The sequence below is a fragment of the Phyllostomus hastatus genome, unplaced genomic scaffold (assembly GCF_019186645.2).
Source record: "Phyllostomus hastatus isolate PE091 unplaced genomic scaffold, TTU_PhHast_1.1 phas_contig_62, whole genome shotgun sequence".
Classification (NCBI taxonomy): Eukaryota; Metazoa; Chordata; class Mammalia; order Chiroptera; family Phyllostomidae; genus Phyllostomus; species Phyllostomus hastatus.
The window spans coordinates 16,792,936-16,814,911 of NW_025333921.1; the positions used below are offsets into that span (position 1 = coordinate 16,792,936).

Consider the following 21,976-nt stretch of genomic DNA (forward strand, 5'->3'; position numbering starts at 1 on the left):
GAGTGGTATGGATCTCTAAGGCCTGTGGCAAAGAGCACCTCCTGGGCGGTCCGGGGGAGGGGGGACAAGGCCCTCTCGCAGTGACGGGAAAGCCACTGCCCCCTCAAGGACAGGGTCTAATGGTCTCCGCCTTCGTAGCGACCGCAGCCGGAACCGAGACGATTCTAGCTGTGGCGCCCTCCCAGTGTCAGGCAGGGCGGTGGGGTCTCCCCGCACTCCACGCAGGGGCGACGGGGCGGGGCGCGGTGACGCCAAGAATAGTGACGCGTTACGCAGCGCGACGCTATGACGCGCGCCCCTTTGTTGGCTCAGTAGCGGTAGCAGCGGCCGTGGAGGTGGCGCTGGGGACTCTTTTCTCTCGGAGGCCGGAGTGGAACCGCGTCTGACTGAGGCGGGAGGCGAGCGGCCCCCTTGCTCCCTCCCTCCTCCGCGTCCCCCCCCGCCCGCCGCCGCCGCCTCCAGCCGGCAACTGCCAACCGCCGCGCTTGGGGAGGAGCCGCGGCCCGCGGGGCCGGAGCCAGGCCTGCGTCCGGACATTAGTCGGAGCCGGAGCGAGAACCGGAGCTTGGGCGTCCCCGCCCTCTCCCCACCTCAGGAGCAGCGTCCGCTGGGCCCCCGCGCGTCGCGCCATGGACTCGGACGAGGGCTACAACTACGAGTTCGACGAGGACGAAGAGTGCAGCGAGGAGGACAGCGGCGCCGAGGAGGAGGAGGAGGACGAGGACGAGCCGGACGATGATAACCTGGATCTGGGCGAAGTGGAGCTGGTGGAGCCCGGGCTGGGCGTCGGCGGGGAGCGGGACGGACTGCTGTGCGGGGTGACGGGCGGCGGCGGTGGCAGCGCCTTGGGACCCGGCGGTGGCAGCGGCGGTGGCGGTGGCGGTGGCGGGCCGGGTCACGAGCAAGAGGAGGATTACCGCTACGAGGTGCTCACGGCCGAGCAGATACTGCAACACATGGTGGAATGTATCCGGGAGGTCAACGAGGTCATCCAGGTGAGGGTGGCTGCCGCGTTTGGCTCTACTGGGCTTCACTAGGGAGCAGAGTCAGGGGGCCCGCGCGGCCCCGAGAGGCAGGCCTGGGCCTGGTGCGCAGCCCAACCCGCTCCGCCCTTGTCTTCTCCGCTGCCTCTGCTGGGGACAAGAGAGTGTCGAAAGCAGACATTCGCCGGTTAGCCGGGTGTAGGGAGGTGCGCTGGGGGCGGTGCTTTCCAGGTCCTGCTATGGCGGAGGCCGCCTGCCGCCTGAGACTTCTCGTGCGGGCAATTCCTGGCTGTCTCTGGGTCCGGTGTCCTTCCTCTGGCACCAGAAGCGACCACAGGGGCGGGGCGGAGAAGGATGGTGGAGAAGAGGAATACCCGGGCCTTCGGTCTCACTTGAGCACTTTTGGAAGGAGTTAGAGAAGGTCTAAGAGCAGCTTGGTGTACGGTTGCCCCAAGTGGGCATCAGTTAATAAAGAAATGGATCTGCTTGGCAGACTTAAGTGCTTACTTAAAGGTGGGGGAAGGGAACTATTTCTCGGAAGAGGTGCTGATGGGCCTTCTTTTCCGATGGTGAGGCTTCTGCTGGCATTTTTTTTTCTTTAGGTCTTTGTTTGGAGCCTAACTGCTGCTTTTCCCAGTAGTAGCTTATACCTGACTTGAAGCTGTTGGAAGAGTTACTGCAAATTGCATACTCAGACTCGCAGCTAAAACAGCAGCAAAACGCAGTGTTATTGTTTGACATTGGACAGGACTCTATTGTGATTTAGAAAGTAAAGACTTTTTGCTTTTGGACTCGTGTCTGGTAATTTTTATTTCGTAGTCACTATGTTAGGCTTGGTTTAAATTGATTACCACATTTTACTTAACCATCTTGGTCAGATTTTGCAGTTTTGAGATTTAGGAAATAAGAAATTTCCACTTGTTTGGGGGCACATAGTTATACAGTTGAAGAATAAGAAGGAAGTCTTGATTTAATGCAACTTTTAGATAACACAAGTTTCATGGAAGGAGACTATATACATGAGCAGCAAGTTACTGTGCTTTCTTGTATGTCAGTCATTACATTTTTTTTCCTTAAAATTGGCCAATATTCATTGGCAAATTAGCAGTATGTCACTGCCTACTTGTTGATTGTTGAGTTTGCATGATTAACAGATTTTTACAGTATTGTCTAGTAAGCAGTACTTTTTTTGACAATTAAACCATCTATTTAGGCCCATTTGAAAGCAGTGTTTTGAATAGTGGTAAAAGAAATCTGATATCTGGTGCTATTACTAAAGAGTGGAAATCTCAAACTTTCATACAGATAATGTGGTGTAAGGAGGAAACTTAAGGGTTGTAGAAGAAGGATAAGTTTTACTGTTCTTTTTCTAATCCCCCAAATATGACAGTTGACTTATTAGGGCACTAAATTAAGAATTTTTCTGTTTTTGAGGACTCTTTATTAAAGGAATTCACAGTAAAACGTTAAATACTCTTAATTTTTTAACAACTGTATAAAATCTAATGTTTTCAAATTTATTACCTAGCTTATTGGCATTTCAGTTAGCTTAAAAGAAGTCAAGACTTTTATTATTAAACTTTCTAACTGATGATCTCTTTTCACATAGTTAAATCTCATCCAACTTTCTCAGTTCTTAGCTGTGTCTTAATCACTGAGGTCAAACCTTACAGGTTCTTTATGCCACTTCTGGAACAGATATATAGGTAATGCACTCCACATCATTCATTCTTGGTTATTTTAGGGGAGAGAGAGTAAACCACTGACCTAAAAAGACCTACAAGATACTTGATTTTTTAGGTGTCCTACTTTTACCATGTTTCCATGCTTGAGTTTTTAAACACTTCTTTTTTCTAGTCTACTTTATGTTAAGGATGCTTTTAAATAGAGCTCCTAAATATAAAATATTTATCCCTTGTTGAAAGTTCATATTCAGAAATATCAGTAAATCAAAGGATAGGATTTTTATCCCAGACCATCTTTTCTTCAAATGATATACTTACTAGATGTAAACTATGCTGTGGTTATGTTATAGGTTACTTATGTTAATGGAGTTAAACTTTAAAAGTTATACAGATAATATATGCACATTCTAAGAAAAAACTTGGTAAGGAGAAGAAAGAGACAAAATAAGCTGCCACCCAGAGAGATACACCAAAATCTCTGGGTAAGCTGTACATATTTTCTAATAACAACAGAATGATACTGTCCTGTTAATGTTTTCAGTAGGAAAAAAGCAGAAGGCATCTCAGCCCTTTCCTGTCAGTAAATATTTTTCAAGTGCTTATGTGATCACAGATCTAAACTAATTTATTTGATGTACCTGTTGTTATTGACTTTCCTTTCTGTTTACTTTCTGGCTTTCATAAACCTCATTGCAAATATCCTCATAGATAAATCTTTGAATGTTTTCTTATTTTCTTAGGATAAATTGCTGAGTCAGGATTTGCTTATTTTCAAGGCATTTGAAACAGTATTGCTTTCAGAAAAGGTTATGCTAGTCCCCCCCCCCCCCCCCCATCAGTTGGTGCTTGTTTGGGGTAAAATGATCATCATTTACAAAATTCACTTTTTAAAACTGATGAGGTTGAACTCTTAACACGTGTATTGGGCATTCGTGTGTCTTTTGTAAATTGCCCTTTGCATTTGCTCACTTTACCCGCTTTTGGGATATTTATCTTTTATTGATTTATAAGACTATATTCATAGAGGCCTTAAATATCAGTTTAAGTTTTTCAATTTGAAAAGCTAATGTTGGTTTAATGTGAGAATAAGTTTTAAGTTTATCAGGTTAAAAACCATTGTGTTTCCTTTGTTCAGCTTACCTTGCTGTTAATTCTAAAAAATTAAAATGCCTTGACACTTTGCCCTCCTCCACCCCTGTGCTGCATACATTTCGATATGAAATTAGGTGTCTTATTAGTGAATTTGAAAATACGTTTTCGGGAGAAAAAGATTGAAATGTAAAAAGATTGCCAAGTTGATCTTCCCTTGGGAATTTGATTACTTTTTCTGTCTTGCCCAGTTCTGGGCAACAACAAATACTTTTATTTGTCTATACCTGCTGGTTAGTTCTAGTCTTCAGTCAAATAAGTCAACACTTTTTCTTTTAGCAAACTTGGTTTTTTAGCTTCCTGTAATGCTTGTTATAGTTTAATTTGGTCTTGTTTTATTTAAATTCTTTGTGGCTACCTACCATATTTTGCTGTGTATAATGCACACTTTTTTGCCCAAATTTTTTAGGGAAAAATGAGGATGCATGTTATACCTATTCTTGTGTTTTGTAATTATTTGTTACATAAAATTTCGTGTACCATAATACGTTAAAAAATAAATGCTAAAATTTCTTTACAGTATAAAATGTATCTGAATATAAATACATAAAAATTGAATTAAAAAATTAAAATGAAAGCTTTTTTTCATGAAAGTTTGGACCAAAAATGTGGGCACTCATTATACATGGGAACTCGTTATACACAGCAAAATATGGTACTTTCCCTTTTGAACTTTTCAGAAAAGATCAGGGATATTCTTTTATCTTGAACCTGAACCAATGATAAAGAAATGCTTAAAGCCCTTAACTTACTCAAGTATATTAACTAACTAGTATTGCTAATACTAAAAAGTAAGTTTTTTAAATGTAATTTCTTAATTAGCTAGGTAGTTTATTAAAGACTACACAAATCTGGCATGTTGTGTTTCTACAGCAGTGTTCACAAATGTTGGTTGTGCTTGTGTTCCAATTACCATGTTATAACTTTTGCCTTAGGAGCATGTGGAGGTCTTTGGCCCCTATTGCCAGAGATTGTTATTCATTAGTTAAGTCTGATTTGGAGCCTGAACATATATATTTTTTTATTCACTTCAGTGACAATTGTGAACCACTAGAATAGTCACTGTTCCTGTACTGTCATAATTTTGAGACTCAGAATGAGTAGAGTGAAAAGGGCAGTAGTAAAGTAACCCTTAGGAATGCCACATTTAAAGAGTGTACTGAGGGAAGGGGGCATGTGGCTGTTCAAATGTGAGTGGTCCGAGAGAGGAGGTATAGAGAGGTGGGTGGGCATCTTACTTAATAACTTAATCCTTGGTGGGGGAAATTTTCAGTTGGCTGTTGGTATGTCACCCCTTTTATTTAATTAAAAGATTTAATTTAAAGAACTTCTAATGTGAAATTTCAAGAGTAAATTGAGAGATACTGTAGAGTATTTTGCACTGACTGGGAGTCAGTTCTAGTCCTGACTTTTCTTCTAAATGGCAAGTTAATTTATATTTTAACCTTTAGGGGGTTTTTTTTTTCACTTTTTTTTTTTTTTTAAATCTAGGAAGTTAAAACAAGAGGATCGAACTACTACTGAATTGATCTTTTTTACATTAATGTTTTAACATCCTTAATTGGAGATGCCCATTGTTTCCAAGAAGTTGAACTCGATTATGCACATCAAATGAACTTAAATTAGTTAATTTGTTCGGGTTAAGAGAGGGAGTTGAGTGTTCGGGTTAAGAGAGGGAGAGGAAGGGGAGAAAGTGTATGAGAGTGTGGGTGTGTGTTTTGAAGGTCATAAGGTGTTGGGTATGGTTTACTCCTGAACGTGTTCATCTTTTCCCAACTATCTCTTTCAGGTAGAAGCTTTAAGTTACATTAATTATTGTTGAATAAGAAGCTCTTTAGGGGTGGAGTCCAGCAGTCTGTTTTAACAAGCAGTGATGGTAATGCAAGTTAAAGTACTGCTTAACGTTTCTCAATACACTGATGTATTGAGTTGGCCAAAAAGTCTGTATGTTTTTTTTCCTGCAAAATGTAGTTGAAATTTAATGGCAGTTTTCTCCTTGTTGTAACTAGTTGCAAATTACTACGGAGATGGGTTAATGGTGGCAGGCAAGTTGTTTAAGCAGCTGACGGAAGGAAAATTTCAAGAGCCTGGACAACACTACTAGGCCATCCTTCAAATGGTGGTCTTTACTCAGTTCTTTAAATGTACAAACCAAACTAGTGACAATTCACATTTTAGGTTGGAGCACTTGGTTTTCCTTCCACCCTTCCCCATTGCTAGGGGTTTTTTGTTTGTTTGTTTTTGCTTTTTGTTTTTATAAACTGAAATAATTGAGTTTCTTTATTTAATATGCTGGAAAGGGATATAAGGTCTTGGATACTGTAAAGGCTACTCAGTACTGTACTAAATGTTAAAGAGACTGAGAAGCCTTCTTTTGAAGGAGTTCATGATCTCTGAATGTAGACTTTAAAGTTGTTAGGTCAGTTAAGTAGTTTAGTCAAGTGTTAAGTGAATAGTAACAGGAAGATTGCTAGGATTTAGATGGATGGAAAAAAGGAATAGGAAGCCAAACCAAGAAATTGAATGAAGTGAGAATTAGGAAGGTGAAGTCAGTTAAAGCAGAAGAGTTTATAAATTGATGATGAATGATAGTGTTGTAGAAGCTTGGAGGTTTGATACCATGAAGAAAAGTAGACACAAGTCATCATAGTAGATATCTTTTTTGGGTTTTACCATTACTGCTCTTTAGCTCTATACTGCCCCAAAACTTAGTGGCTTAAAAACAACAGTTACTATTTTAGAGTTTTCCATGGGTCAACATTCTGGATTCAGCTTGGCTGGGTATGTCTTCCTTTTTTTTTTTTCTTTTCTTTTTTTTTTTAAATAGGTTGTTTTTTTTACTGCATTTTTCCCAGTACCATTTATCCCCCTTATATACTCTTACATCTCCCCTTCTCCCCCTCAGGGTCTCTTCTTATAAGGCTGCAACCAAAGTGTCATGCAGCACTGCAGGTCTCAAGGCTTGATTGGGAGAGGATCCCCTTCCAGGGTCATTTATGTGGCTGTTCAGGCCTCAGATTTTCATGGGCTGGTGTTGGCCAGAGACATCAGTTCCTGGCCATGTGGGCTCTCCATAAAGTATACCTTACAATACAGTAGCTTCTTTCCTCCTGAGCAAGGTGTCTGGGACAGAACCCCAAGGTGGAAACTACAATCTTTTTATAACTTCAGTCAAAAGTGACATCCCATCACTTTGCCATATTCTATTTGTTAGTGAGTAACTAAATCCAGGCCATAATCAAGAGGAGCGGATTATACATGAGAGAGAAGACCTGGAGGTAGGGATCTTTGGGGCCACCTTAGAGGCTCCTGTCTGTCTGTCTGTCTGTCTATATATCTATCTATCTATCATATCTGGCTCAGTCAAAAGGGAATGACAACTATATATAATGTTTATCCATTCACTTTTATACCAATGAGAGGGCATAGTACTTTTTTGGATTTTTTTAGTTTGGATTAACCTTAAATATTTGTATTTGGCTTTGTAGAGCATTATTATACCTTAAAATGATAAGAATTCCAAATTACCTTTCAGTGACTAAGATTAAAAGAATCATTTGCAGTCTCTTAGATCTGGTAGGAATTTGAGATTCTCCAGTCCACTGATTTTTTTTGTTTTTAACTTTAGCTACATAACAGAATCACCTGGGCATTTTTTTATTACACTTTTTATTTTGAAATAATTATAGATTCACATGTGCTTACAAAAAGTAATGCAAAGGGATCCCACATACCCTTTACTGCAGTGGTAACATCTTTCAAAGCTATAGTATAATATCACAACTAATATGTTGACATTGATCCAATATGCTTATTTTATTAAGATTTCTTTACCTGATGATTTTTAAAAGACAGGCACTCAGGCCCCATCCCAGACTAAAAATGGGTCTTGGGACTTGGGAGTAGGGATTGTCATTAAACAGTTCCCTTCCTTGGATTATTTTAATGCACATCCAGGGTTGAGAGCCTCTGTTACTGCCTAATGTCTCTCAAGAATTCTCTGTATAACATTCCAGTCTCTGCTTAAGTACAAATAAATGACTGAGCTGTTTTGTGAAATGGCTCATTCCAGTATTTAACACTTGATTTTTTAAAAAGTGGAATTAAAATCTGCTTTCATGTTTACTCATGCATTGTTCCTAGGGTGGTCCTTTGGATGGAAAAAAAAACCCTTTTTAAAAATATATCTATTGTTTTAGAAGCTGAAGGAAAAACTTTTCTTCTTGCAGTTAGTCTGCCTTTCTTCATTTCTTTTATGACATTGAACTTATTATTATGCATGTTGCCTACTTTATTTAACATTAGATATATACTATTTTTCTTCTACTGGGCAACGTATTACAGTCCCCAACTTCGCGCTAAGGCCATGACAATATATAAGAAGTCTGTCTGGAAAAAGTGCAGCCATTGTTAATATAACAAGAAGGGTTTGGGTTTGCCTGACGTGGATGTAACCTGGCATGGCAGCCAAGGAGAGTGGACTGGAATGCACATGGTGAACAATGATGACTTCACTGTACTTGTCAGTGGGGGCAGTCTACACCACTGAGTGAGTGTATGTACTGTGTGGCCATAACATTCAAAATGACTGAGGGAGTAGAGCAACGAATCTGCATCAGATTTTGCATTAAGCTTACATATTTCCTCTGTGGAAACTATTCAGATGATTCAGAAGGACCCAGCTATGGGCAACTGGTGATCAGCAGCTTCATCACGACAACTCGACTGCTCGTATACCATGTTCTTGCTTGGTCAGAGATTTTTGGTAAAACAGCAAATCACCCAGGTGACTCAGCCTCCTTACAGCCCAAATTTGGCACCCTGTGACTTCTGGCTTGCCCCAAAACTAAAATCACCTTTGAAAGGGAAGAGATTTCAGACCAGCCCTGAGATTCAGGAATATATGATGGGGCATCTGATAGCAATTGGGAGAATTGAGTGAGGTCCCAAAGTGCCTCCTTTAAAGGGGATTGATGTGTCATTGTCCTGTGTACAGTGTTTTTCTTGTATCTTCTTCAATCAATGTCTTTTTCGTATTACATAGCTGGATGCCTTCTGGACAGATCTTGTATACAGGTCAACCTTTGATCTTCACACTGTTACTATGTAAGTTTATAAATAGCTTAATCATTCCCTTTAAATGATATAAATAGAAGGAGGAGAATTTATTTAGGCTGACATTTGATGATCATTTATTATTAGGTGAGGGAATGATCAGACTTTTTAACCCAGGATGACAGGATCCTTTGGAATAAGCCCTTGCTTTTAGTGTTTTCGAAAGCTGAATAGTATTTAAAACAAAGCAAAGCAAAACTGCCCTAGCTAATTAAAATGTGGGCCAATGTTGAATTTTCCATTCCAAAAGAACAGCACTTTTTCAGTCAGTATATTTCTACAGTCATGTACAACTTAAATTTCTTCCTAAAAATTTGCTTTCTTCCCAAATTCTCATTCACCCAGTGGTTGTCTGGCTTGATCTTGGATATAATGTGTCATTTCTTGATGTATCTTGGTTCATAGTAGATGCCCCATTGGTAGTTTGGTATCTCAGCAAGCAGTTTACAAAATTCTTACTGAGCTAGCAGCAGTTCTGGCAGATTAACTTTTTAGAGCTCTACTATTTTTTTTTCCATTTTTAAAAATGAGAATGTTGCTATTAAGGCCTTGAGGTTGTAAGGATATAAATGAGAAATGCCAAATACTGTGCCAGGAGTTTTCTCATGTAATTTTTTAATAAAAATGTAAACTGTTCAATAGTGGGTTTTTTTGTTTTGTTTTTCTTTTTGCTGTGTTCCATTAGAAAGAAATGTCACAATTGCCTTGACACTTAATACATTTTGGCAGAAAGTAAAGCAGATAATGAAGTATTAGGTACTACATTTCTGCAGTACTAAGACATTTGTTTAGACAATGCTAAGCATGGCTATAATCCCAGTCACTTCTCCTCAAGCTTACTTTGCTGTCTCCTTTGAAACCATTATACTTATAATTCAAATATTAACTGACTCCAATTTTTTTATGATACACCCTTTCTCTTAATCACAGTTGTACATTTTTTAAGGGTTAAGTAACTTAGAGACTGTGAGGTATTTTTTGATTATTAGCAAGTACTTATAAATAAGAACCTCCAAAGTGGATGCATTGAAATTTGAGACATTTGGACAGGTACTTCTCTGAAACCCATTTGAAACCCAAATTTACTGCCTTCTCTCCTCAAGGCTCTTCTACCTTTGATTAACTTACCAGTTAACCATTCTTGGAATTTAAAAGTCATCTTTTTCTTTTTCTCCCTGAATTTCCCACATTCAGTTAACCTTGATTTTTTTTTTTTTACCTCTGAAATACATTTTTTGTTGTACCTAACCTTTCTACTAACTACTGTAATCCTAATCTCTCTGCCATCTTATTTTGCTTTCTTGCCTCTAGCTTCTAGTCATACTACCAAATACAAATGTAGTAATCATTTTCCTGCTAAAAAGACTTCATTGTTCCTCCCAACCCCCCCATCCTAATATAAATCTAGTCTAGGTTCCTTAGTAGGGCATTCATGGCTTCCCCATCTTGATTTCAGCTAATTTTTTTCTTTTTCTTTTTTTTAATTTTAATCATTGTTCAAGTACAGTTTTCTCCCTTTTACTCCCAATCCAGTCCACCCACCCAACCCTCCCCACTTTCCTCCCAGTACCACCCTCCCCCTAGTTTTTGTCCATGTGTCCTTTAAATTTGTTCTGGTAATCAGCTAATTTTTTCAATCTCATTTGCTCTTGTTCCTGATTCTCCTACCACGTCCATTGCACTACTTCTAATTACATAATACAATACAATATACCTTTGTGTTTTCCTATTTTTGCTCAAGCTGGTTCTTCTTTGTGATACTCTTTCTCTTCCTAACTGTTTTATGTACAGGCTATTCAGACCCTGCTCAGATTTTCTGGGTCCCTCTCCTCTATCTTTCCAATGCTTCCTCATCTGTGTTTGCGTAGCACTTCGTATGAAGTTTGATGTAGCTTACATGAGGTTGTAACGTAGTTTATTCTAATACCTAAGTGTCTCTAGCTAGCTAGATATGAGAGTTGTGAGGGGTGAGAAATGAGTGTCCTTCATTCATAGCATGCGGCACACTGACAGTCTTCTGACATAGAAATTCAGTAAACACTTGTTGGAGTTAGTTGTTGTCTGATAAATGCTTGCTGCCTTGGTTTCCTTACCTATAAACAAAAAGGAGGTAGAAAAGATGTTCTTCTAGCACTAATAAGTTATTTTATGATTTCTACATAATGTTGCAGTAATAGTATAAGAAAATGGCAAGAAAAAAGTGTTTAAATTCCAAGAGGACAAGTTTTTTAAGGCCTCTGAACAAATGGTGACCCTTTTATAAACTATTATTTGCATATAGTTGCCTCATATTTTATATAAACTGACAGTGATGTTAAAAACAATTGAGTCACTTTAATACAGTAGTTTGCAAAGTGTGGTGCATGAAAGAAAAACTATTTTATGATAAACTAAGAAATTATTTGCCTTTTTAAATGTGCTGACAATTTGTACTGGTGGTAGAGAAGCAATGGGTAATAAAACTACAGGAGTTTTAGCACAGATCAAATCAGTGACATCAAACAGTCTCAGAATTAATTGTATTCTTCACTGCTGCACAGTAATTAGTACTGGTTGTACTTACTGTCCTGGATGAAGCTAAAACTTACTAGTTTTACATCTACCTGTTAAGTACACATCTTAATAAGCGTATGTGGCAAAATTGGAGGTATGCATGGAGCACTGCTGTTTTCTAAAGTACAGTGGTGGTCTCAAAGACATTTGTTTGATTTGTGACCTGAACAAGCTGTTTTTTGTGTGTTGTAATACCACTTTTACTTGAAAAAATGATTGACAAACTATTTAGACAAATGGCAAATAAACACATGGTACATGTTTCTTCAAATGAATGAGATATGCCTGTCATTTCAAGCAAAACTCCTCTCAGTAGTTGAAGTTGAAGTGAAAATTAGAATTTTAGAAATCTTGTATCTGCTGGTGTGAGACTGACAGCTTTTTGTATTTAAAAACTTCTGATGAAATTGTGTGATAAACTGTATCAACATTTAGAAGATCTGCATGACAAAATGAACCAACATTTTCCAATGACCACTTGTGATATTTCACAGTCATGCATAGATAAATGATCCATTTAAAATTCTAAACAAGACATTGGACTTTAATATAACAAGAATATGAGTTGTTACATTGGACTTTAATATAAGAATATGAGTTGTTACCAGTGCTTTTGCCGCTTGTACCTCCTTGCTTCACCTCTCCTGGCCAAACCTGGAGGGACCAGAGTGGGAGGTCTGGACCATGTTCCAGACTGACAGCCCTAGACCCTGCTGGTTTCAGCTGCAACAATGGAACAATTTAGAAACTTTGTTGCTTGGCTTGAAGAACAGAAAATTAGACATTACAACCTTGAAGATGTAATTTAAGAAAAACACCCATAGCAGTGACTGGCCCAAGTTCTTTGAAATGTATGTCCTTTCAAGATTCAAGATCCACATGAAGCAATTGATTGGCTTTTTGGTTTAGCTGTAAGTCTAAGGACTTGGTACCTCATTACACAAAAAATACTATTGCTGCTGCTAAAAATGCAGAGACGTTGATCAATTTGGGTGTAAATAATCTTGATTTTTAAGGCTGGTGTAAGAGTTTTGGTTAACCTTCAGATTCAACGTCATCATTACCTGGTAATGCTTAAAGCAATTTGAATTTTGGTCCAGGAGTGCCTGACATAAGATGCATTTGCTAAAGCAAATCAAACAAGAGCAGATCAAACAAAACTAAAGCCTGTTGCTTTAGACAAACATATTCTTGGTTTTTGACACAGGAGATTCAGTGTTGTTTTTTTTTTTAAGTATATTTTATCGATTATGCTATTACAGTTGTCCCAATTTTTTTCTGCCCTTTGTCCCCCTCTGCCTGGTACCTGCCTTTCCTCCAGCAATCCTCCCCTTTAGTTCATGTCCATGGATTGCGCATATAAGTTCTTTGGCTTCTCCATTTCCTGTATTATTCTTACCCTCCCCCGTCTATATTGTACCTACCATTTATGCTTCTTATTCCCTGTGCCTTTCCCTTCATTGTCCCCCTTGCCCCTCCATGCTGATAACCCTCCATGTGATCTCCATTTCTGTGGTTCTGTTCCTGTTCTAGTATGTTTTTGGGTTTGTTTTTTTTTTTAGATTCAGTTGTTGATAGTTGTGAGTTTGTTGTCATTTTACTGTGAGTTTTGATCTTCTTTTTCTTAGGTAAGTCCCTTTAACATTTCATATAGTAAGGGCTTGGTGATGATGAACTCCTTTATTTTACCTTGTCTCGGAAGCACTTTATCTGCCCTTCGATTCTAAATGATTGCTTTACTGGATAGAGTAATCTTGGATGTAGGTCTTTGCTTTTCATCACTTTGAATACTTCTTGTCAGTCCCTTTTAGTCTGCAAAGTTTCTTTTGAGAAATCAGCTGACAGTCTTATGGGAACTCCTTTGTAGATAACTCTGCTTTTCTCTTGCTGCTTTTAAGATTTTCTCTTTATCTTTAACCTTTAGCATTTTAATTATGATGTGTCTTGGTGTTGCCCTCTTTGGGTCCAGCTTGTTTGGGACTCTCTTTGCTTCCCGGACTTGTGTGTCTGTTTCCTTCACCAAATTAGTGAAGTTTCCTTTAATTAGTTTTTCAGGTAAGTTTTCAATTTCTTGCTCTTCCTCTTCTCCTTCTGGCATCTCTGTGATTTGGATGTTGTCATATTTGGAGATGTCCCAGAGTCATCTTATTGTTTCCTCATTTTTTTGAATTCTTGTTTCTTCATTCTGTACTGGTTGACTTTCTTCCTGATGTTTCAAATCATGATCTGAGTCACGGCTTCCTTCCCTTCACTGTTGGTTCCCTGTGGATTTTTCTTTATTTCACTTAGTGTAGCCTTCATTTCTTCCCTTAAGTGTTTGCTATACTCAGTGAGATTTCTAAGCATCCTTATCACCATTGTTTTGAACTCTGCATCTGATAGGTGAGTTATCTCTATTTTGCCTACTTATTTTTCTGGAGTTTTGATCTCTCCTTTCATTTGGGCCATATTTCTTTGTCTCCTCAATTTGTCAGCCTCCCTGTGTTTGTTTCTGTGTATTAGGTAGAGCTGCTTTTACTCTGTCTTGGCACACCTGTAAGTTGTAAGGGTCAGAGCCTTAGGTATTGGGAGTGGGTTGCAACTCCTTTGCTGCTTTGTGGTGCTGTATGTGGAGGAGGGGTTGGAGAGGGAACAATGTTGCTTGCTCAGCTCTCCCTGGTTTCTAGTCATTTCCCCCACTTCCTGTGTGCGACTTGTACCTTTCTAGCGGCCCCGGTGCTGAATCCCAGAGTGGGTGGGTTTGTGTACATTCTAGAGTGGTGTGGTTCCTTTTTTAATAGACTGTCATGAGATACCACCAGTTCCTTCTGTCACCTCAACCCCCACTAGTTTTTACAGGCAGAAGTTATGAGGGTTTATTTTTCTGGTTATGGAACCCAGGTTCCATAACCGAAAAATGCTGGAGACCCTGCAATCTCACCTGCTATGAGGCTGGATTGCTGGCTCCCCAGGTGTTCCAGTTTTTATCCACCCCACATGAAGGTGGGACTGCCTGTTTTGCTGGCCCAATACCACACTATGTCCTCTCCACCCAGCTCCCCAACTCCGTTGCTCAGACTCATCTGGGTGAATATGTCTTTAAATCCTTGGTTGTCTATGACTTCCATGCATTTCGATTTTCTGGCAGTTCTGATTGCATTCTGTTTTGAGGTTAGTTGTGAACCTTCTTATGGTTGTGTGAGGATGGAAAGCGTGCCTACCACTTCTCATCTTGGCTGGAAGTAGGAGATCAAGTTCTTAATAAAGCTGCTCAAATACTGAAGTTGCTGTGTATAGAAGAGCTCAGAGAGCTACAGACAAAAATTAATGAAGCCATAGTAACGGTTCAGGCAATTGTTACTGATCCAAAGACAGAAACCACAGACTGGGGAATGTTGGAAGAAAAACATTTTAGGATTTTAGCCTCTCATCTTAGTATGATTGGAAACCATGTTTGTATGCTCTGGCATGTGTTTGGAAATCAGAAGTCACATTTCCAAGGAAAGAATCACAGAATTGACCATGTTCCAGAGATTTACCATTATTACTTTTTCTTTAATAAGTTTGGTTAAGTGGGGGTGGGGAGAATAAGAGGTTTTTGGTATGGTCTCAGACTACCTTGCAAGTAGCTTTTAAGAAACTACCACTTTTTGCATTTTGGTCGATAATTAACTGAAAAGGCTACGAAAGTGCTCCTCCTTTTTCCAAATACATATCTTTGTGAGGCCACATTCTCTTCATCCTTCAAACAAAACAACATATCCAAGAGATTGAATGCAGAAACAGATACGAGAATACTGCTGTTTTCTAGTTAGCCGAATATCAAAGACTTCCAGTTATGTGAAATAGAACACTCTTCTCACAAATTTTTGCTTTGGAACATAATTATTTTCATAAAAGTATTTCGGTTTTAGCATATAATGGAGTTTATTACTGTTAATTTTAATGATTGGATAAATATTTTTTAAATTCTCAGTTTTAATATCTAATAAATTTGATAGTTATAACTCACATACACAAAACTTTTTGGCATACTCAATAAGTTTTAAGATATAAAAAGGGATTCTGGGCCCCAACTATTGTGGCTCAGTGGGTTGGTCATCATCCTGCAAACCAAAAAGGCGCCAGTTCAGTGCCAGGTCAGGGAACATACTTGGGTTGCCAGCCAGGCCCCTGGTTGGGGGGCATGCGAGAGGCAACTGATTGATGTTTCTCTCACTCTCTTTCTCCCTCTCTTCCCCTCGCTCTAAAAATAAACACATAAAATCTTTTTTAAAAAAGGGGCCTGGGGTTCTGAGACCAAATAGGTTGAGATTGCTGCTCCAGTCACACTGTATGAGTTTACTATACATTTGCAGTGGGTTATAAATTACAAATTAAGAGGTATTACTGATTAATCAGAAACAGTTATGTATAAGCAATGTTAAATGCTATGGATGGTCTTGACAGAAACATACATAAAAAATAAAGTCAGAAATATGAATCATAAGATATGACTAGTAGGGGAAAGATGATTGGAAATAACCAGGATGCTTAATTTTTTTCAAGGAGGAGCAACAGAGATACCACCTGACATATTCCATTTATTATTTTGCTTATATTCAGACTTCTTACATTAAGATGAAAGCTCCATGAGAGCAGAGGCCTTGTTTTATTCATTGCTGTACTCCCAGAACGGTACCTGGCACGTAGTAGACACTTACTAGATATTTTTTGTATAAGTATTTTTTCCTTCCCATTTTTGAAGAATATTTTTATTTTAGTAGTAGTTGTTTTTTTTTCAGCACTTCAAAGATTACATCATTTACTGGCTTCCATTGCTGTGGTGGGCAGAAACTAGAGAGTCTTTAATGGTGCTTGTGAGATTTTTTACTTTGTCTTTGAAAGATTGATGGAAAAGTATTATTATGCCTAGTCATGGTGTTCTTTGTGTTTGTCTCGAGTTTTCAGATTCTTTTAAATATGTGGGGGTGATGTCTTTTATCAATTTTGGAAGTTCTCAGTTCTGCCTTCTTTATTCCCATTTCTTCTGAAACTCCAGTTATACATCTGTTAGGGCTTTTTATGTTCCATATTTGTCTAATGCTCTTTTGTATGTCTTCCATCCTCTTTCCTATGTGCTTCAGCATGTGTAATTTCTATTGATTTATCCTATGGTTCTCCAAATCTGTCTTCTGTGTCTGATCTGTTGTTGAATACCTCTTAGTTTTCATTTCAGATATAGTATATTTCATTATGGAGTGTCCATGTAATTTTTTATAGATGCCAATACTTTGGTATCTTTTTGTGTTTTCCATCTTTTGCTCTATTTTCTCCAGCACATTAATCATTTATTCTTAAAAGTTTTGTCAGCTAACTCCAGTATTCAAATTATGTTAGTGTCTTCATATTTTTTCTCTTTTCAGTCATGTGTTCCTGTCATTTGGCATACTTTTTATTGCATGCCATACATTGTGTATAAAATATTTTAGAGACTCTAGATAATGATAGATTTCTTCTAGAAAGGATTTTATTTTATTTTAAATTTTATTTTTCTATTACAGTTTATATTCAATATTGAGGATTTTTAAAAATTTTATTTATTTATTTATTTATTTATTTATTTTAGAGAGAGGAGAAGGGAGGGAGAAAGAGTGGGAGAGAAACACAGTCGGTTGCCTCTAATATGCACCCTGATCAAGGACTGAAACCATAACCCAGGCATGTGCTCTGACCAGGAATTGAACCAGTGACCTTTTGCTCTGTGGGAGAAGGCCCAACCAACTGAGCCACACTGGGCAGGGCGAGGATTTTTTTAAAAAAGTTATTTATTGTTTATTTTTAGAGTGATGGACAGAAATATTAGTCGGTTGCCTCTCATATGTGCTCTGACCAAGGGCTAAACCAGCAACCCAGGGATGTGCTTTGACTGGGAATTGAACCAATGACTTTTTGTTTGGCCAGTTAAATAGAAAAAAATGGAAACATTACAATAAATTATTATTATTATTATTATTATTATTTTAATTAAAATGTGTTTTTTTTTTAAGATTTTATTTATTTATTTTTAGGGAGGGAAGGGAGGGGGTGGAGAGAGAGAAAGAGAGAGAGAGAGAGAGAGAGAGAAACATCAATGTGCGGTTGCTGGGGATTATGGCCTGCAACCTTGGAATGTGCCCTAGCTGGGAATCGAACCTGGGACACTTTGGTTCCCAGCCCGCGCTCAATCCACTGAGCTACGCCAGCCAGGGTAATAAATTATTTTTTTTAAAAAAGCAAGACAGACAGATATGCTCATGTTTTTTATGACCTAGAGTTTGGAAGTCATACTTTGTGATTCCTGCAGTGTCCTATTGGTTACACAAGTCAGTCCTGTTCACTGTGAGAGGACCCTACACAAATATCAGAAGCCAAGAACCATTTGGGACCATCTGGAGGCCTGCTACTACAGACACCATATGAAAGGAAGGGTAGGATACAGGAATATAGCTGTAAGTCTAGATTTTAGTTCCAGGAGTATGAGATTTTAAAAAATGATGTTATGCTTAATGAGCATAATGGAGGACTTATTACTCATTAAGTCCTCCAACGTGAGTGTAGGTCAGCTTCCTTTTGCATATTACAGTATCAAAATCAGTATTTAAAAATTTCTTCCATATGGCCCTCGCTGGTGTGCCTCAGTAGATTGAGTACTGGCCTGCAAATTGAAAGGTAGCTTATTTAATTCTTAGAGCACACGCCTTGATTGCCAGTCAGGTATCTGGTAGGGGGCGTGTGAGCGGCAACCAATTGATGTTTCTCTCCCTCTCTTTTTCCCTCCCTTCCCCTCTTTTCAAAAATAAATAAAATTAAAAATTTTTTCTTCCTCATGTAGCACAGCAGTATTTATAAAGCTCTGAGGTATGTAACATTCACTTTGTCTATTTAATCTGCATTTGATAAATTTCACAAAACTCTTGTATGTTACAGTTTAGGACTAGAGTCTAGTCTCATGTGTAATAACTAAATGTGTGACCTTAGTAAATCAATATCCAGTTTCAATCTGCCCTTGCAGAAGAAAGTGTTTTGACTTGGTGATTTTCAACTTCTTTTCCAGTATCAAAATTCATGCCACGACAAAAAATAGTATGAATGCTTTCAAGATAAGAAGCTAAAAGACCAAAGCCTCATTTTCATCTGATCTGATGTCACTATCCATCTTAAACTTGGTCCTCTTGAATTTTGCTATTCCTAGAATGACTGTACATCTTCCTCTCACCATGTCGTGCTAAATCTGTACTCAGTCTTTACAGCTATATGCCACTCTTGGTACATGTGCTTGGCAATAGGAGTATAGAGATGAGTGAAGAACAATCCTTTCCAGGGCTCCTAGTCTAGGAAGGGCAGGCATGTAAATAAATACTTGATTATAAAGGCCGTAACTCAGGACTTGTTATGTCCAGTTTTATTCATGTATAGCCTGGCCTCAGTTATTTCCTGTTTCTGAATTTGTCCTAGCCTGGTTTTCAAAGTGGTGTAATGTATGTATTGTCATTACTCAGAAGTTTTACACCTACTAGTCTGACTTTTGAAGTGTTATTTTTATACAGTGTCAACCCTGGTGTGTTTCACTTTTGTTGTATGTTGGTTCCTCTTTGCTGCTTGTTTAAGGAAAGCCCTGCCTTTTATGGTGCCTAGTTGGTATTTAGGAAAGAAGAAAAATGTGACCTTTGCATGGATAAGTAGTAGTCTTGTTGGGAGCTATTAGAAATTATTAGAAGGCTCTCATTGGCAAAATCTGAAAAATCAAAAGAACATGAAAAGGGTGATAATTGATGGAAAGTGGGGCCTTGTGAGTAGTGTTGTATAGTCACCACAGATTTTTCAGGGAATGCTGAATATCTTTTTTTTCTTATAGAATGATCATCCTATTCACTTTGTGACAGTGTAAGAAATGTTTATGCTTGTTTAAATTTATGGCCTGAGAAAGTTTACCATTCTTGATAAGCATTGGGGTAGGAATGGGTTAGGAAGTGGCGCTTATGAGGAGCTTAGGTGTCCCGATAACTAGGCTACAAGAGGATGCAGATTTGGAAAGATTACTTACTGTGATAAGTCCTGTCTGCTTTGTCTGCCATTTCTGCACACCCATCCTTGCATAGCAAAATAATGGTATTTTTACCTGTGGAATTTTTCCTCTGTGCATCTGTAGGCTTTTTTCTTTTGCTTCGGTGCTTTTCTCCTGGTGGTAAACTCATTCTTACTTTAAGATCCACCTTAAACATCATTTATTCTTTGGATCCTTTCCTAGGAGTGAGTCTCAAAATTTTATACATACTTTTATTTTAATAAGTTCTTATCTCTGTTACTCTTCCACTAAATAGTCTCTGAAATCCTTAAGGGTAGGATCAGTGTATTAATTTTGGTATTCCCATTGACCAGGACAGTTCCTGGAACATAGCTGATAAACAGACTTTGAATAGTCAAAATTATATATGAGTGAATTTTCTTATTAATGTTATTATTGATGAAAAGAAATCTTGGTACTATCCCTGTTTTTATCATTTGTGAATTGTTCACATTCCCCCTCTGTTGACTTCACTGAATTAACTTCTTTCATTCTCTTAATACATACTTTGTGTTTTGTTCTTAATCAGTTATTATTTTTTAAAGGTTTTATTTACTTTTAGAGAGAGGGGGTGGGAGGGAGAAAGAGGAGAGAAACATCGATGTGTAAGGGAAACATCAATTCGTTCCCTCACATGCCTCCACTGGGGGCCTGGTCTGTAACCCAGGCATGTGCCCTGACCAGTAATCAAACAGGCCTGCATGGCAGCACTCAGTCCACTGAGCAACACCAGCCAGGGCTCTTAATTATTTAAAGAAATGGTAGTCATCACAACTATTTTCTGACGCAGGTGGCATTTTTACTATTTTATGGATAAGGAAATTGAGACTAAGAGGAATTAAATAACTTGCTCAGATTTTCATAGCTAGAGTTGTAATTCAGTATTTTATATCATTAAATATAAATAAACCATATGTGAATGTTACTGTCTTTTGTGCTGGATATTTTTTGTTTGTCTCTTCAGATCCACTCTACCTTTTTCCATCCAGATCTGTGCCCTAGGAGTTTGACTTCTACAGACTGAGTCAATATGCTTTGACTTGTTACTTCATTGCTATGACCTATGAATTCAAATAAATAACAAGAGTGAAATAGAGTCAGAAGTCTAATACAGGCCACTTTTGAGCCTATATATATACCATCCACAGGAAAATTTTAAGCCAAAATTTCTATTACAACATTTACTGTCTTCTAGTTCAATGTTTAGCAAGCATTTAAAAATAAAGTTTTGCCTTGGCCGGCGTGGCTCAGTTGGTTGGACATCATCCCTCAAAGTGAAAGGTCCCTAGTGCAATTCCTATTGGTCAGGCGCATGCCTGGGTTCTGGCATGGTCCAAGTTGGGGCACATGTGAGAAGCAACTGATCACTGTTTCTCTCTAGCATCGATGTTTCTCTCCCTCTCTTTCTCCCTGCCTTTCACTCTCTCTAAAAATAAGTCTTTAAAAAATTTAAAAAGCACAATGTTTTAACATAAAATGATTCTACCACTTGACCTATGTTATAGTTTACATTATAATTTGTATATATGTTACATAAAATTTTTTCATGATTTAGGTATTAAATGACATACTGACACCAGTGGTCCACAGACCCCAGCGTTCTTCTGACATAGAAGCATCAAGAGATTCTGGAAGAATAGCCTTGTGAAATTGTTGTGGATGTGTTGCTAGGTAACAAATGCTTCATATGTTTAAAGGGAGAATAGGTCACTTATTTTGCTAAATAATGAGAAAATCATTCTTTAGTGAAATTCTCAGAAGAGCTTATTGTTGATACTCACCATTTAAACTCAAATGTAAGGAAATGTCTTTACCTTTCAACTATCATTCATTGCTTCAGTTCTTATAAAGCAAAAATTTAGAGTGGGCCTGAGATTATTGTTTAACATAGCAATAATATTCCTTTGAAAAGAAAGTATATGTAATTTTACTCACTAGTCTACTTTTTTAAATGTAGTAATTTGGTTTTCTTGACCTTAAACATTGGATCTGTTTTCTATAATTAACTCAGTTCATCACATTAATATAGTTACAGCTGGATTCTTGGAATATATGAGTGTGTGAAGCTTGATTTATATTTTTGTATTCTATCCAGCTGTAAAGGCAAAAAGGTAAAGATAGGACTTCAGAATTCACAAAATCCTCTAGTCACCCTTAGGAATGAAAGTAAAACATTAGCTAAAAGAATTAAGCATGACACTAAACTGTCTAATCTTTGTTTCATTCCAGAGTCATCACAATTTTCAATTCACATAAAGTCAGGTTAACATGAATGGAAGGGATCAGGATACCCTTAAAGGGTATCCTGGCCAACAACTTACCAACTACTACCTCCCTGTTAAGTGGTCTATGAGCCTGTTCTTAAAACTTCTTCAGTTATTTAAACCCCCACAGCTGCTAATAGAAGTGAGTGTTTCATATTGAAT

The 21,976-nt window shown here is 38.3% G+C and overlaps 1 protein-coding gene and 1 pseudogene across 1 annotated transcript in view; both read left to right on the forward strand.

Annotated features, from left to right (window-relative positions):
- The first annotated feature begins 326 nt into the window (after positions 1 to 326).
- The window catches only part of ARIH1 (ariadne RBR E3 ubiquitin protein ligase 1), a 151,477-nt gene continuing 129,827 nt past the window's right edge, over positions 327 to 21,976 (forward strand). Inside the window, exon 1 of the mRNA XM_045848434.1 lies at positions 327 to 995. Within this exon, the coding sequence (XP_045704390.1) occupies positions 630 to 995 (366 nt within the window). The 5' untranslated portion in view covers positions 327 to 629. The remainder of the gene's footprint in view (positions 996 to 21,976) is intronic.
- Positions 11,119 to 14,879, forward strand: LOC123825114 (annotated as a pseudogene).